The 17551-nt window shown below is 37.6% G+C and overlaps 1 protein-coding gene across 2 annotated transcripts in view; it reads right to left on the minus strand.

Annotated features, from left to right (window-relative positions):
* The window catches only part of BTBD1 (BTB domain containing 1), a 55134-nt gene that overhangs the window by 24531 nt on the left and 13052 nt on the right, over window positions 1-17551 (minus strand). For both annotated transcript variants that reach the window (XM_004370676.2, XM_023725975.1), the window contains exons 2-3: window positions 12794-12950; window positions 4909-5014 (exon numbers count right to left, since the gene is read on the minus strand). In XM_004370676.2, coding sequence (XP_004370733.1) covers window positions 4909-5014; window positions 12794-12950 — 263 coding nt within the window. The remainder of the gene's footprint in view (window positions 1-4908; window positions 5015-12793; window positions 12951-17551) is intronic.

A 17551-nucleotide genomic window follows, 5' to 3' on the forward strand; every position in this document is an offset into this window, starting at 1 on the left:
CAAAATTAAAATGAGCTGTTATTTTTAAGCTTCAGTAGATAAGAAGCAGTAAGTTCAGAAGAGAAAGGGTTTTAGAAGCCAGTATACTACAATGGAATGATAACCTGGCAATCTAATAGGGAGAGAGAATAGAATTTATGAAAAGTAGACATTAGCACTTGAAAAGTACAGCAGTTAAGAATCTTATGCAAAGAGAAAGAGATTAAAAAGCAATAATAATGCATCAAAGGCCTTAGTGTTTCACTTGTGCAATAACATAGAATAAATGATGCTCATAATGATGAACATTAGTAATCACAAGAATACCAAATTATATTCAATATACATTGTTTAAAGAAGGCAGGTAAAGTATGTTTCAGATATCTTATTCTAATGGCCAAAATAAATGCCTCTGTTCTTAAAAAGTATTGTCCTAGATAAATTGGAAAATCAGTTATACAGAACCTTATTCTCTAAAGAATCTAGATAAAATAGGCACTACTATAAAATATCTAATAGTTACATTTTAAATTTAAATAAAAATGAGTATGACACACTGATACACAGCAGAAATCAATTAAAACATTAAATGTGATTAAATCACCCAGGAACAAAGAGCAAAGAAAAAAAAGAAAACTATGATGCAATGGTCTATCCACATATTCACACTGAGTCAAATATTTATTTAATGTCAAACATAGCTAACATTCTAGCAAAGATCACAGTCTGCAGAACATAGTAGGGGCTCAACAAATGTTGAAAATGAATTGGTTAAATATACACCCACTCCTCACTTATCAACACGGTTAGGTCCCAAAGACCAGGTTGTTAGGCGAAAATTGGCATTATGTGAAAATGGAGGATGACCACATTAGAGCACAAAATGGAGGATGACTACATCATTACATAACTGCCAAATTACATCGTTACATAACTGCCAAACAACTGAGATTCATGATCCAGGAAAGCTGACACATAACTTTAACCATCACAGCCAGCGTTACTCTTGCCTTGCTCCTCAGCATTCGTTACTGCCAGACGTGTGTCATTAATGCACAAAATAGCTGGATAGTAGATTTTTTACTATTATCATAAATGCAAAATGTAGGATGTGACAGCCAATAAGTGAGGACTGGGTGTAATTTAAAAACAAAAAAATCAAGCCTCTTCCTTTCTATTGTGGCTGAGCAGATGAGTATAAACTAAGCTTCCATTTAAGTTTTTTCACAGGTAAATTAAATGTTATTAATCAATATATCTCAATCCTTGTTGGATTAAGAATATACAATGACCATAATATTTAATCATTCAATGGAAAAATAGACTTCAGACTATATGTCTTTACCTTGTATGCTAATAACTTCAGTAAATATAAACATACAAACTTAAAGTATGACAAAAAAAAAAAAAGCACATTATACTGCCCTTGGTACAATGTAAATTCATTTTGCTTTATCAAGGTGATAAATTATCTTCTTCCTTTAGCAAAAAGCTATAAAAGAGAAACAGTATTTCTCCACTTAGAAAATGGTAAACACCTCCCTCCAGAATACATATTCAAATCCCAGAGGAGAAAAACATTCCCAGAATCTAAAACAGCTATCAAAAATCTCCTGGCCCAGGTCTGTCTTTCTCCCAGCCCCTAGACTTCTCTTTAATTCCCAATTTTTAACAAATACATTTGAGGCAAACTAGATTATAGGGTGGGAAGAGGTAGAGGGACGTAGAGGTCATCTATAGGCAGATGGGTTAAAAATAAGAAATCATAGCTGAGAGTCTAATAAAGATCATGACATAATAGATTCTGTTTTAGAAACATAGTACAATACTGGATTTTAATATAAACAACTACGAATCAAATCAAATCAACAAATATTTATGGGGTATCTAATCTGTGCAAGGCACTTACTTCAAAATGCACAGCCTCCAATGGTATATACAACTTAGGAGCTATTTACAACACAACTTCCAGGAATAAGTCACCCACATGCAAGCAGAATTGTTTCAAATGAAAGTAGATTGAGAAATACATGGAGTAGCTGACAGCTCTTTAATGGGAAAGCAATTAGGATTAAGTAATGTTTCATTAGCAATTTGGGCAGTGTTTAGGGCATTCTAACATGCAGTAACTCAACAGCCATTCAAGGGCTCACTATGTGCAGGTGCTAGGGAGGAACTAGACTAGTACCAACAGCCATTCGAGGGCTCACTATGTGCTGGTGCGAGGGAGGAACTAGACCACGCCCAATAGCCATTCGAGGGCTCACTATGTGCAGGTGCTAGCGGGGAACTAGACCAGGCCCAACAGCCATTCAAGGGCTCACTATGTGCAGGTGCTAGGGAGGAACCAGACCTAGGCCCTGCCCTTCGGTATAATACAAGCAGAGTGCAAATTCTTCCCAAGGGATTGTAATAGACAGACAAGCTAACAATGGAAAGTGTTACTGTAACAGAGGAATATACTATCATGCAAGAGGTGAGTCAGTTCTCAAGAAAGGAGTCACTGCAGAGATACAATTTGAACCAAGATGTTAAGACTGAGTGAGAACTAGCCAAGGTGGGAAGGAAAGGCAACATTCTAGAGGCAGCCAGTCAGTGCAGATAGTCAGCAAATGTCCACTGAACATGCACTACATTCTCCTTTTTTAGGTGCTAGAGATGCAGTGTGAAACAAGACAAAGTCTCTGCCTTCAAGGAGTTTACGTTCTAGGAGGGGAAGGCAGACAATCAATGTATGCACGCATACACAAAAACCTAGGTAAGAATTTCACATAGTGATACGTATTATAAGGAAAATAAACTAGAGTCATGGAACAGCGTGGTATCTACTTTAAGTAGGGTCTGAGAAGGCCTCTCTCAGATCTCATTTAACCTGAGATCTGAATGATGAAAAGGAGGTACTCATAACAGAAATTCTGGGAGAAGAGGATTCCAATCAGAGGGAATCAAAACCCGTTGCTGTCAAGTTGATTTCGATTCATAGTGACCTTATAGGATAAAGTACAATTGCCCTATAGGGTTTCCAAGGAGCGGCTGGTGGATTTCAACTGCTGACCTTTTGATCAGCAGCAGAGCTCTTAACCACTGCAGGAATGGCAAATACAAAGGCCCTGAAATAGAGGAAGATAATGACTGCTAGCATTTCACCAAAAATTTGTTTTCTCTTTTTCTTGGGATGTGACTAGTCCACATCTCTTGGTCTCCACTGAAGTTAGGTGGGACTGAATTCTGGACAATGAAATAGGAACCAAAATGAGGGTGCTACTTCAGGGCCAAAGCTTTTAAGATGTGGGTGTTCTTCCTGCCTACACTTTCTCCTGTTCTGCCAACAAGATACACATAATGACTAGGCCCTAGGGAATGGAGGTGTACAGTGGTGCTATTAACAAAGGGAAAAATTTGGAAAGAACAGAAGAGATCTGACAGTGGGTGAGGAGAATTAACAGTTCTTGTTTTAGCTGTGCTGTTTGAAATAACCATGAAGTCTTCAACTGGAGACGTGAAGTAGTTAGTTGGGTACGTGAGCTTGGAACCCAGAAGATAGGGTCAAAAATACATATTTTGGGTTCATCATCATAAGGATAATATTTATAGCCACGGACCCAGGTTCTCTTTACTCTTCTATAGGAGTCCTCGAGTGGTACAAACAGTTAAGACCTTGACTACTAACTGAAAGGCAAACGGTTCGAACCCACCCAGAGGTGCCTTGGAAGAAAGGCCTGGTGATCTGCTGCTGAAAGGTCACAGCCATGAAAACCCTATGAAGCACAGTTCTACTCTGCAACACATGGGGTCTCCATGAGTCAGAATCAGCTGGTTTGGGTTTTTTGTTTTTTACTCTCCTACGAGAGCAAAGTCAAACTCTTCAGCCTGTCATTAAATAGCCCTCTACAATCTGGCTTCATCTGCCTTGCACTTCCCTTCCTCTATACTTGTTCATGTGCTTCCACTAGCCTGTAATACCCTCTTCTCTTCACCTCCTCAAGCCCAGTGAAACCTGGGAAAGCCACAGCTTGACAGGACTGCCTTGTTTTTCTGGGTCTTGCAAGTTTTCTGCCTTTGACAGGGTGCAGTCTTACCACTTTTCTATTGCTCGTTTTAGTGGAAAATATTTGAGCTTTCCTTCTCTGACAGGTTTCCGCCCTACACAGGTTCCAGCTTTCATAGGTTTTACTGCACTATCCGTTCTTTAGGGCCCATATCAGACCCTGCTCTGTCAAGATTATATTATTACTACCCTAATTTGAGGTAATCTCTCCATTTTCTTGATTTACAAACTAGTTCTTTTCTATATACCTAATTCAGAAAATCATAACATTCTATCTTATGCCATCTCTTCTATTAGTGTCTTAATGTTATGTTTCACATATTTGTTCCTTGATTTTCCAATTAGATGACAGTTTCCTTAACAAATCACATCTTCCCCTTTTGTATATGTTCTAACCGTGCCCAAGCCCATTGCTGTCAAGTCCATCCCAACTCATAGCGACCCTACAGGACACAGCAGAACTGCCCCATAGGATTTCCAAGGCTGTAAATCTTTATTGAAGCATACTATCTTCCTCCTGCGGAGCAGGTGGTGGGTTTGAACGGCCGACCTTTCAGTCAATGGCCGACCTTTCAGTCAGCTGCTGAGCGCTCATAACCACTGTGTCACTAGGGCTCCTTAGTATAGTGCCATGCATATGGTGAGCATTCAATGAATATTTGTTTACTTGATTTAACATCTTTAAAAAAGGCAATAAGGTAGTTAAGACTTTTGGGAATATTTTCACCTAAATGAAACAAAGCAAAACTCTTATTATAAAGAGGTAGACTTCAATTATTTGGAAAAACAACCAATTTAAAAAGAGCTCATTCTCCAACAAGGTTGCCTAGGACAGCATTACTGTGCTTAAAATGTAAAAATGTAGCTCATAGTGAACTTACCTATATCAATATCAGTAAACCCTTCTGCGCTTATTGCATCCACCGTGTTTTTGTCTATTGTGTCTAGACAAAGACTAGCAAGCTGAGGTTCATCAAACAATCGAGCCTAAACATATAAAGAGAGAGACATTTTTCCTTCAGACTACAGATATTCAAATTTGATACTGTGAACAGTAACAATTACGCTAAAGCACATAATTAAAATACAATTATAAAGTCTATCCTTAAAACTTATCATTCCACAGTCAGAAATGAAAAGTTGCAAACACATTTGCCCTGCTGAGATAACAAATTTACATTACCAACAACAATCCTGTTATTTTTATTTTCATATATACATTGCCTATTTTCTTATACAATGCTTATTTTGATTCTCAGAGAACCCTCTGGGGTAGGGAAGGCAGACATTATTATCCCTAGTTTCCAGATGTGGAAACAGAGGCTCAGAGAGGTGTACTAACTTCCTTAAGATCATCTGGCTAGTTATGTTTCAAAGCTAGTACTCATGTCCAAGTCTTAGGATATTTTCACTAATATTAACTGTGAAGCACACAAGTATAAACAGATCAGATTTTTTTTTTCCTTTTCCTGTTTTGATTGGGGTTGCGGGGGATGGAGTACAATAATTTTAAAGCGTGAGAGCTTTGGAAACCTAAAAAAGGACTCGGGAATAACTAGGCCTAACAACAAAAGAACAAATAAGTAAATTCATATAATGGAATATTAAACAACACTGAGAATGAACAATCTACAACTGTCAGCAACAATATGGAAGAATCTCACAAATATAATGATGAGCAAAAGAAATCACAGTATATACTCAGCTAAAGACTATACACTGTTATGATTCCAGAAAAGCGAATGTAGGCTTTAGGAAGTCAGAAGTCGAGCTGTACACTTATGACATGTGCTTTATTCAGCATGCATACTGTAATTCAAAAAGAAGCTCAAAAAAAGAAGGGGCACTGAAGGCCAACCTTAAATGGGATTAAAAAAAAAACAAAACAATGAAAAATTAGACACGATGCTGGGCATACCAATGAGCAGCCTTTCACTCTGGCCTTGGTCAGCTCTGTCTACATTAAGTAGCATGGATAAACATGAGGATAAGTACTAAACGCACAGAAGTATTCATTCTGGGTCATCTAGATAACTGCCGCGAACATCGCCAATTAATTAACCACACCATAAATGACAATATTATTTGGCATGACTGATGACTCTTCCTTTAATTCTAAAGGAAAACCCATTTTCAAATGACTCAATAACTCAGTCACTACTGAACAACTGATCAGAATACCTTAACTAAACAGTTACCTTGTGTTTTATGGCAGAGACAGGCAGCAACAAACACACTGGATTTAATTTTAAAATGTACATATTTTTTAGTCAGTAGAAAATTTTCTTAATTATAGAGTACTTCAAATATGTTTGGAAATGCTCTTCTTAGATTATACATCGAGCCTATTTAAAATATTTGCTTAGTCAAATTTTTAATAAAGTTCAGCCCTAAATAATAAAACAATCTATACTATTAGAATAAATATTAACTCTATTTCATGAACTTTTCCTTTACAAATTTTTTTTTTAATTTAGAAATAATTTTAAATTTACAGAAAAGCTGCCAGGGGGCAAAAGGATCATATGGACCAGAGCCTCCAGCAGCCTGAGCCCAGATCAACAAGATGGTACCTGGCTACCACCACTGACCACTCTGACAGGGATCACAACAGAGTGTTCCAGACAAAGCAGGAGAAAAATAAAAAACAAAATTCAAATTCACAAAAAAAGACCAGACTTACTGGTCTGACAGAGACTGGAGGAACCCCTGAGACTATGGCCCCCTGACACACTGCTAAGTCAGAACTGAAGCCATTCCTGAAGTCCACTTTTCAGCCAAAGATTACAGGGGCCTAGGAAACAAACAATAATGCATGGGAGGAACTTGCTTCTTAGTTCAATTAAATAAATGAGACCAAACTGGCAACTCCTGCCCAAAAGCAAGACAAGAAGGCAGAAAGGCGACATGAAAACTGGCCCAATGGACACAGGGCTCCCAGAGTGGAAAGTGGGAGAGCACTGTCACATTGCAGAGATTGTAACCAATGTCACAAAACAATATGTGTATAAATTTTTGAATGAGAAACTAACTTGAGCTGTAAACTTTCACCTAAAGCACAATCAAATTTAAAAAAAAAAGTTGTAAGGATAGTACTAAGAATACCTGTATACCCTTTATCCAGACTTATCTGTTATTTGTCTAACGTTCTACCCATTTGCATTATCATTTGCTCTTTCTCTTATATATATGTGTGTATGATATATACATATATACCATATTCCAAACCAAACACACTGCTGTCGAGTCAATTCCGACTCATAGCAATCCTACAAGACAGAGTAGAACTGCCCCACAGGGCTTCCAAGGAACGCCTGGTGGATTGGAACTGCTGACCTTTTGGTTAGCAGTCGCAGCTCTTAACCACTACGCCACTAGGATTTCCTTATATATCTTTACACACACACACAGACACACAGACACACAGACACAGACACACACACACACATCTCCCCCCTCCCTTGAACCATTTAGAGAGATGGCTATATATATGCCGGCCCTTTACCCTTAAATACTTCAGTGTGTATTTCCCAAGAATAAGGATATTCTCTTACATACCCACAGTAATTGACTTTGGTAAATTTAACACTGACACGGTATTTTTATCTAATCTACTGTCCATATTTCAAATTTGTCAACTGACCCACTACTTTTTTTTTTTTTTTTAAATAGCATTTGTTTCCTTCTAGTCTAGGATCCAGTCTAGGATCATAGTTCATTTTTTTTTAAATAGTATGTTATTGTGTTTTCAGTGGAAGTCTGCAGAGCAGATTAGGTTCCCATTCAACAATTTTTACACAAAATTTTCAATGACATTGCTTACATTCTTCACAATGCATGAACATTCTCACTGTTTCCATTCTTGTTCATTTCCAGTAATCTAGTTTCCCTGCCCCCTTACCTTCTCATCTTTTTAAAAAAAAGTCATAGTTGACCATTTGGTCTCATATAGATGACTTTTTAAGGGAGCGTAGTACTCATGGGTGATATTCTTTATTTTGTGAGCCAATCTGTTATTTAGCTAAAAGGTGACCTCAGGTGATAGTTTCAGTTCAAGGTTTGAAGAATATCTCATGCCAAGAGTATCGGGGAGTCCTCTGGTCTCAACTGGTCCAGTAATTACAGATTTTTTAAGAATTTAAGGTTCTGTTTCACATTTTTCTCCCATTCTGTCAGGACCATCTATCATGGCCCTGATCAGAACAATCGGTAGTGGTAGCCAGGTACCATCTTGTTCTTTTGGTCTCAGGGTAGATAAGGATGTGGTTCATGTAGACAGTTAGTCCTGTAGACTAGTTTCTTCTCTGTGTCTTGGGTTTCCTTCTATCTCTTTTGTTCCAGACAAGGAGAGACCAATAGTTACATCTTACATGGCCACTCACAAGCTTTTAAAACCCCAGACACTACTGAGCAGACTAATATGTAGAACATAAACTTTATGAACCATATTATGCCAACTGACTGCGTTGTCCCATGAAACTATGGTCCTAAACCTTCAAACTCAGAAAACTAATCTTATAAGGTGTTTGGTTGTGTCTAAGAAGTATCCATAACTGTGCTCCCTGTGTGCTTTATTATATAAATGAATATATATGTACATATACACATACATGCATATGCATATACAGAAACATACACCTACATATACCCACATATATACTCATATATACATACCTATACACATATCTGCATACACACATGCATATACACCCACACATACATTTTTTGGTTGTTGTTGCTGCATTGTTAAAATATGAAAAATAGCACATTTTTAACAAGTGGAATTCTAGTATCAACAGAAATTTTAATTGGCCAACTCAATTACATTCTAGTTAGTATTCATGCAAACACTGATATTTCACTTCAGGAAAAAAAATTTTACAAAAATTATTTTATTTAGGGTAGAAATTTTTCACTCACTCCTTAGTACACAAGGGCAATATCAAGTCTCCTATAGAATCTATCACTGCTACTTAGAGTAAAATACATTTTCTCAAAATTTAGTTTGACTCTGGCATTATTTTTGATAGACTAGCACTGACTGTATCACTTCATAAGCAGTGTTTTCCTCTGTATAAATCATACTGGTACAGTATACTAACACTCTGTTTTAGAGTGAAGCTGGCATAGGTCCTCTCAAGTAACTGAATATGCTCAGTTCAGATGACTCATTTGGCAAGAACTAGAAGTTCACATGACAGCGTGTGGGCTAGTTCATGTGATCCCACCAGTGAAAACTCTGGAGTAATATTGAGTACTCATACCAACAAAAGACTGAAGACTTTGTTTTCTCACAGTGACATGGGTTAGCCCTTGCTATTATTCAAATGTGGTCCAGAAGCACCAGCATCATTTGAAAGTCTGTTAGAAATTAATATTCTTCAGCCCCACCCTGGACCTAATGAACCAGATCTGCATTTTAACAAGATCCTCAGGTGACTTTTTGCACATTAGACTCTGAGAAACACTGTGTTAACTACCACTGGCATTCTTGCATGGAGAATACAACAGAAGAAATATCACATGATATTGGCCAAGGAAACAGGCAGGTATGAGGGTTTGTCAGAAATAGCAGGCTGTCTTCTCAATCAACATGGAAGGATCAATTTTGTGTGTTTTTGTTCAAAGTTTTATATCTCGAAAGCCATAAACATAATCAGCAACTAAAAAGGTTAAATATTTTGATTGTATATTTTAGAATTTTTCTCACATATTAATGTTATAGAAAGTGTTGGTAGTCTCTGAAGCCTACTTTAAGAAAAGTAGTGTGTAGCAACATATATATTAAACTAGAAAAATAAATGTAAACTCATTATCTTTAAAAGAAATATCTTTCCCAAGCCTATCACTAAAAGTGTGCAAGCAGCAGCAGAAGCAGACTTTTGCTCCTACCAACATTTATGTGCAATCCCTAGTGCCTAGATTTAAGTCTCTAATACTATTCTCCACTGAAAGAAAGCAAGGCTTCTTACAATGGAACAGATACAAAGTCTTCATGTAGGGAAAATTCAGGATGAGCCTAGACTATCCTACTGCCACAAAGCAAGGACGTTAGAGGTGGTACTAAAATAACACTAAAAATAATAATCATTATATTATTATAGTTAATTAAAATAAATGTGAGAAAGGCCATGAGTGTATAACAATACTCAACATTAAAGACTTAATATAAAGTTTCAAAAAAGTAATTTTAATATGAGAATAATACAAAATTAAGTTTCAATTTTTCATTAATTTTAATTTAAAAATGTTAATATATATGGGTATTTGGCTCCCTTAATTAGGAATAAGCATAGATATGTCCTTTTATCTATTTATATAGGAAAAGAAAGATAAATATAGGAAACATACAGTCCTAGGAAAAAAAGGGCTGATCAGCACTGGTGACCTTACTTTTAACCAAGCAAAAAGTTTAACAGCGTGGTTCCAAGAGAATGAATTAGGTAAACATACTAAAGGGAAGAAATCTGATTCCTTATCACCTAGGAGATGAACTCTCCAAATGGTCCTACCAATTATAATAAAATATGAATAAAGCAGACTTAGGTTTTTAATAATGCAACAGATCAGGTCATATATCCTATATATGAATCACAGTGGGTTATTCCACTTGATTAAGCAAGCCTTAAAGAGAATATTTCAGGGGAGACACCTAGTTAAAAAACACACAAATATCTATGTAGAAAAGATAAACTTAAAAAGTCTTCACACAGTAAGAATTTAGCTATAAAAAGAAATCTTGACTTAATGACTCCTGGCTGGGGCTTAACATCCATCACAGAGAAGCAACCAGGTCCTGTGTCCCACCAAAGGATCATCTGCTTGATAATCTGATCCTGTAATCCAGACTCTGAGATATTTTCTTTCAGATGTGGCAAAGTTAATATAACCTGGGGAAGGTGTATTATACGAAGAATAAAGGAATAATTAAAAAATCAATTAAACATGCAGTATTGATACTTTTGAATAGGTTTAAATGCAAGTGCTCTAATAAGTTTTAATAGTATACATGTATGATTTTTCTGCTGTGAAAGGTTTTTAAAGTGTTCAAAAGGATCAGTTATTAAATTTGTAATATATATTCTCTAGGAACATAAGTTTGTGATTATTTTTCATAAACATGTCATTTTCAAAGTTTTATTTATTGGTTTATGTATTTAATAATTAAACATTTAATAAGTGGTTAAGTGAGCCTCTCCGAACACATTAAAGCCCTTTGGAGAAGAAAGAATCTTATCAATATTATGAATATCAACTTCTTTATTAGATTTTTATCACAAATTCAAAAGAGGGAAAATATACAGAAAGATACTGCTTTCTAGTTGTATGACTTTGGTCAAGTTATTTCACCTCTCTCTCTGTGCCTAAATTCCTTTATCTACAAACTGGGGATAATAAGAAAACCTTTAGCTTGAACACCTAAACCTCCTAAAGTTGTGAGGATTAAATGAATTAATATACACAAAGTACTTAGAATGGTGCCTGGCCCACAGTAATGACTCAATATACTTTGCTTTTGTTACTATCATCAACATCATGATACCGTAACAACTGTTCGTTTAAGGTTGAGGTCCCAGTTTTACACTTGTTAACTGTCTAATGTTAAATAAGATATTTAACCTCTCTAAGCTTTCATTTCTTAATTGTTAAAATGGGGATAATAATAATAACCTACATCACAGAGTTGTTATGAAGAGTAAATGTGATAATGTGCATGTAAAGAGACTAGGTTGGGCCTGGTACACTACAGACATGGAGTTCAGTGACTGTATCCAAGAAGAGCATGTTCTTTCTTCCACAAGTACAAATAGTTGATTAGAGAATATTAAAAGAAAAAGATACCTCTGAACATTTTCTACGTGACAGAATGAGCACTGAACTAGAAAACATGAGCTCTGAGCTATGGCCTGCCTCTCCTGTTGAGAGACTTTGGGCAGGGAGTTAATCAGCCCAGGTTTTAGTTTTTCCACTGGTGAAATGAGAGGATTGAGCTAGGGGACATCCATGATTATTTTCAATACTAATATTCAATAGGGCTACATTTTATTAACTTAGAGTTTTAAAATAATTCATACAGAGGTATTACAACATTGTCCAAAACGAAAAACAGCAATTTATTTACATCTAAAGTATGAAGCTCAGTTTACAGGCATTTAACAAATGCTAAATAAAATATGTTAAGGATTGGTTAATGGTTCCTTCAGTGTGCTGTTTGTGAAAATTCTTCAGAATGTATACTTATGATATGCACACTTTTCTGTATGTACACTGTACTTAATGAAAACTTTAAAAATATATCAGAGAAATAATATTTCATAAAAATCTTAAATAGTGATCACTCTAGGAGTACGTCAGCAAGCTTCCAGATACAGGTCCAAAGAAAATGAACCTTAGAACTTTTTTAGACTTGAAATACTCAATCTTTATTCCAGATCTAACAAAAATTGAGAACTAAGATGTCTAGAAAATTTCATGTTATCATACACTCAAGCATAGCAGGAACAACACTGAATCCTAATCCAACTCCAATCTAGTTTCTTTATCCATATGATTCAGGATTGTATTAAGAAAACTTTAGTTTGCTTTTCTATTTTAAAATCTTACAAATCTGATATTATTTCCCTGAGAGGTATTATAGAAATAATTATAGGTGCTTTAAAATACTGATCTATAATTATTCAGGAAATATTAAAAATTCATATATAGTTACGGTTATACTCAATTTTTTAAGTTACAGTGATACATACCTTAGCTACATTTACCCACCTGAGTAAGAAGCATAAAGGCATTATCTGCCCTAAGATGTTTGGTAAGAAATTCCACACAATGTGCTTCCAAGGCTGGGACTGCATATTTCTTGGCAGTATAAAGAGTGGTCATAACTGTTTCTGGGCCAATCTGAACTTCATCTGAATACAGAAATCTGGAAAGCAATCGGGAAATTGCAGAGATGGTTAGTAATGTTTTGGATAAACAGTCCATCAGAGTTAAACCTCTGAGGAATATTTTCAAAGGTAATGAGCAAACTGAAAAGTAACCTGAAATGTGCACCAGACTTTCCAGTCTACAGGACATTTGCACATCCATCATCTCATTTTATTTGTACTCAATTCTGAGAGGTACGTAGTCTCTCCATTTGACAAAGGACACTAAGGTTAAGCCAGGATCACATAGCAGACCCATGTCTCTAAGTCAAGTCTTCAGAGTTCTTTTTACCACTCATAGTTGCTTAAGACAACAGTGGTTCACTTTTTCGTCCATCATGCTCACTTACTAAATCTACAGAGAGCTGATGTCCACACCTCAATGTTAAAACACTCATTTCCTGACAATGGTGCCTTCTTACACTGGACATTTTTAACTTCTCATTGTTATTCCAGAATTATCATAGTAACCAAGGATTAGAGAGAACTGGGCCTTTGGAGGAATAAAGCAATTTAATATGTTAAATGACCCCACAATGCTATGTGCTTTGAGCTGTTAGGTCTAATTTTTTTTCAAAATAGTATCTATCAGTCCAGTACTGCTTTCCTCCTAGTTGACTGCTATTAACTGCTAGGTCACTAGTTAGTCAGCTTCACAGAACTGTAGATAAAGCATAGATTCTCAGTGAAGGCACAGGCAGTTTTTGTTGAACTATACTTGAGCTTTTGCCTATCAACTTTAGGCCCCCTTTGGGGCTCCTCATAGACCCTCTGTGCTTAGGCCTCAGCTCTCGGCTACATTTAGAATAGCTGAGGGTCTTGGAGAGGTATCAGATTAGGAAGAAGTACGTATTTCATTTTAGTGATACTACAGACACACGAAAACTTACTGCACTTATTCTCCCAGGACCCGAGTCATAAATTAAGTGTTTAAGAAAATCCATTAACTCTCTCAGAATCCTCTGCTACACTGAACAGAGCAAGGAAAGTAAGCTCTATGTCATGTCCCTACTCTAACTTTCAACTCCCTCCCTCTTTCATTCCTAGGGCCCATAATCACCACCCAAGATGAAGCCCTGGTCTATTACGCCCCTAACTACCCTTGAGCACATCACTACCCTTACAACTATCTCATTCTCATATCTCAGCTTCAAAAGTGAGGTTTGCTGGTTTTCTGAATTACGCTATTTATTTTTTCCAAAACTCCTCTTGTAGACTTAAATCAGTCAACTGTGCTGCCCTCATAATACTCACTTAACATTATATGCCACACTTTGTGATGAGCACAAGGAGTTAAAAACCAAGTATTCTAAGAGATCTCATAGTTGGGAGGAGGAGGATAAAAAGAAGGGAGAAAAAAATCAACATTTGTTGAGTGTCTACCATGTGACAGACACCATCTCATTTAATCCTCCCACAAAGAAGGCAGGCACTGTTACTTCCATTTTAAAGATGAGAACGTCAGGCTGAGGAAACACGAGAGCTGTCTACCATACCACACCACTACTTCTGGGCTTCTGCCTGCTTCCAGTGCTATACTATAAGGCCATCTAGGAGGGGGCTTTTAATTTGTGTGGACTCAGGAAAAGACTTGAGCTGAACCTCTCCCATCACCTGCTAGCTCTGTAATTTTAAGCAAGTTATTATCATTGTGTGCCTGTCTGAAAACAGATGAGAGTAACAGTACCTACTTCATAATGTTGTGGAGAGGATTAATATAAGTTAAAACACAAAGGATTTACAACAGGGTCTAACAAATAATTAGCCTCAATAAGTGTTAGCTATTTAGATTGTCTCATATTTGTTATCTCTATCATTTTCATCTGCATTTTGGAAGACTTCCTCACCATTATCTTGTAGCCTTTCTGTATACCAGCAGTGGAGAAACAACTTTCATTTCCAATAAGAAAAAAGGCTACTTAAAAATCCAAGAATCAGAGGTGGGGCCAAGATGGCAGAGTAGTTAGACACTTCTGGTGGTCCCTCTTACAACAAAGACCCGAAAAAACAAGTGAATCGATTATATATGACAATCTAGGAGCCCCGAACATCCAAGGCAAAGTTGAGGAATCAGGCTGAGTGGCAGGGTGACAGAGAGATGGTTCGGAAGCAGCAAGGAGTTGCCAGACCTGATGCGGTGAGAGCCGGAGTCCTTCAGCCCGGATCAGCTTGGGAGTGAGCAGTGAGGCAGGCAAGCAGCAGAGCTCAGGAGGTGTTTTCCACACCAGGAGAGGCCCAGTGACAGAGTCTACTCAGCCATCCAGAACCCGTGAGAAGCAGCCCTCAGTCGGTGAAAGATAAGTATTTGTGTCTGGCCTACCATGCGGATCAAAAACACCCCCCCCCACTTCAGGGAGAAACCTCTCTCCCATTTACCTCCCTGCTCCCTGCTCTGCACTGGGTTCAGGTCAGGACTGCTTCAGCGACTGCTGAGTCCCCTGGGCTGGAAGTAGGACCCACCACATGCCTTCAGCCATTCTCCCAGCCTTGGAGAGGGAACAAATTAACAAACAGGGAAAAAATAATCTGCTGGCTCCCCTAAGCCAGGAACTCAGGGTAGGCACAGCTCCTTTGCCTAGGCACAGGCATAAGGGATCCATGGACTTTGAGTGCCTTTCCCCCTGCACAGACTTGTGTGAGCCCATTTCAATAGCATAGGCCCTCATTACCACAGTACTACAGGGTATATACCTGAAGTCTAACTTCAACTGTTTCAGCTGTGGAGTGGCAGGTTCTTGACATCTGACACTGCTCTGCCCATTAAACAAGGTCTTCACCTACCCATATAAGGGACCTGAGGACTCATGACTCCACCCATGCCACCCAGCCACCTGCCATAGCGGCCCAAGAATAAGAGGTGCCCCCCAGTCCTTACAGCCAACAGCATTAGGTGCTCACAGTCCGGCTGCAAAACTCACCAAGCTACGTGCTCTAGGAAATAGGGACATGCTTTCCTCCTGGACACTCGGGGGTGGCCGTCAGCCCCCTGCCTTGCTCAGAGCGTGTCCCCCTGCTGCAGCCGGATGCCTGTGCCTACATCAATCACCCATGCCTATCTCGGACTGTAGGTGAGAGCCTGCACCACACACTTGGTGGCCGACTACCTAGACACCTGAGCTGAATCCATACAGGAGGACTGGGTGGACTCCTGGGCTCACAAACTTACTTAGTGGCAGGTCTGCCACCTGGTGGCAGAACATTGGAGCTTCAGGGGCACCAGTGACCGCGCTAGCTCATATGAGCTGCCTATTTCGGCAAAACAAAACAAAACAAAGTAAGAAGCTAGGACACAGTAAGCTAACATAAAATAAATAAATATAATAACTTATTGATGGCTTGGAGACAACAGTCAATATCAAATCACATAAAGAGGCAGTCCATGATGGCTTCAGCAAGCTCACAGAACAAAGAATCTAGAAATTTTCTGGAGGAAGAAAATTTCTTGGAACTACTGGAGGCAGAATACAAAAGATTAATATACAAAACTCTTCAAGAGATGAGGAAGAAAATCAATCAAAATGCAGAACATGCAATAGAGGAAATTAAAAAGATTAGAGAAGAGCATACTGACAAATTCAACAGACTGCAAGAATCCATAGAGAGACAGCAATCAGAAATCTAGAAGATTAACAATAAAATTTCAGAATTAGACAACCCAATAGAAAGTCATAGGGGCAGAACTGAGGCAATGGAAGTCAGAATTAGTGAGACTGAAGATAAAGCACTTGACACCAACTTATTTGAGGAAAAATCAGATAAAAGGATTTAAAAAAATGTAGAAACCCTAAGAATTATGTGGGACTCAATCAAGAGGAATATCCTACGAGTGACTACAGTACCAGAACGGGGGGCGGGGGGGATAACAGAAAATACAGAGAGAATTGTTGAAGATTTGTTGGCAGAAAACTTCCCTGATATTGTGAGACAAGAAGATATCTATCCAAGATGTTCATCGAACCCCAAATAAGGTAGATCCCAAAAGAAAGTCACCAAGACATATTATGATCAAACTTGCCAAAACCAAAGATAAAGAGAGAATTTTAAGAGCGGCTAGGGATAAACGAAAAGTCGTCTACAAAGGAGAGTCAATAAGAATAAGCTCGGACTACTTAGCAGAAACCATACAGGCAAGAAGGCAATGGGATGACATATATAAAGCCTTGAAGAAAAAAAATTATATATCCAGCAAAACTGTCTCTCAAATATGATGGCGAAATTAGGACATTTCCAGATAAACAGAAGTTTAGAGAATTTGCAAAAACCAAACCAAAATTATAAGAAATACTAAAGGGAGTCCTCAGTTAGAAAGTCAATAACATCAGATAACAACCCAAGACTAGAACACAGGACAGAGAAACCTGATATAAACCAAGATACGGAAGTCACGAAAATAAATCAAAGCTAAAACACTGAAAACAGGGAAACAGATGTCAATATGTAAAATATGACAACATTAAAACGAAAAAGAGGGACTAAAAAATGTAGACATAGATTTTTCATATGGAGAGGAAGTCAAGGCGATAAAAAGAAAAGACTGGTACAAACTTAGAAAAACTGGGGTAAATATTATACATCAAAATTAAAAATAAGTATAAAGACT

This window comes from Trichechus manatus, unplaced genomic scaffold (genome assembly GCF_000243295.1).
Source record: "Trichechus manatus latirostris isolate Lorelei unplaced genomic scaffold, TriManLat1.0 scaffold00009, whole genome shotgun sequence".
Taxonomy (NCBI): domain Eukaryota; kingdom Metazoa; phylum Chordata; class Mammalia; order Sirenia; family Trichechidae; genus Trichechus; species Trichechus manatus.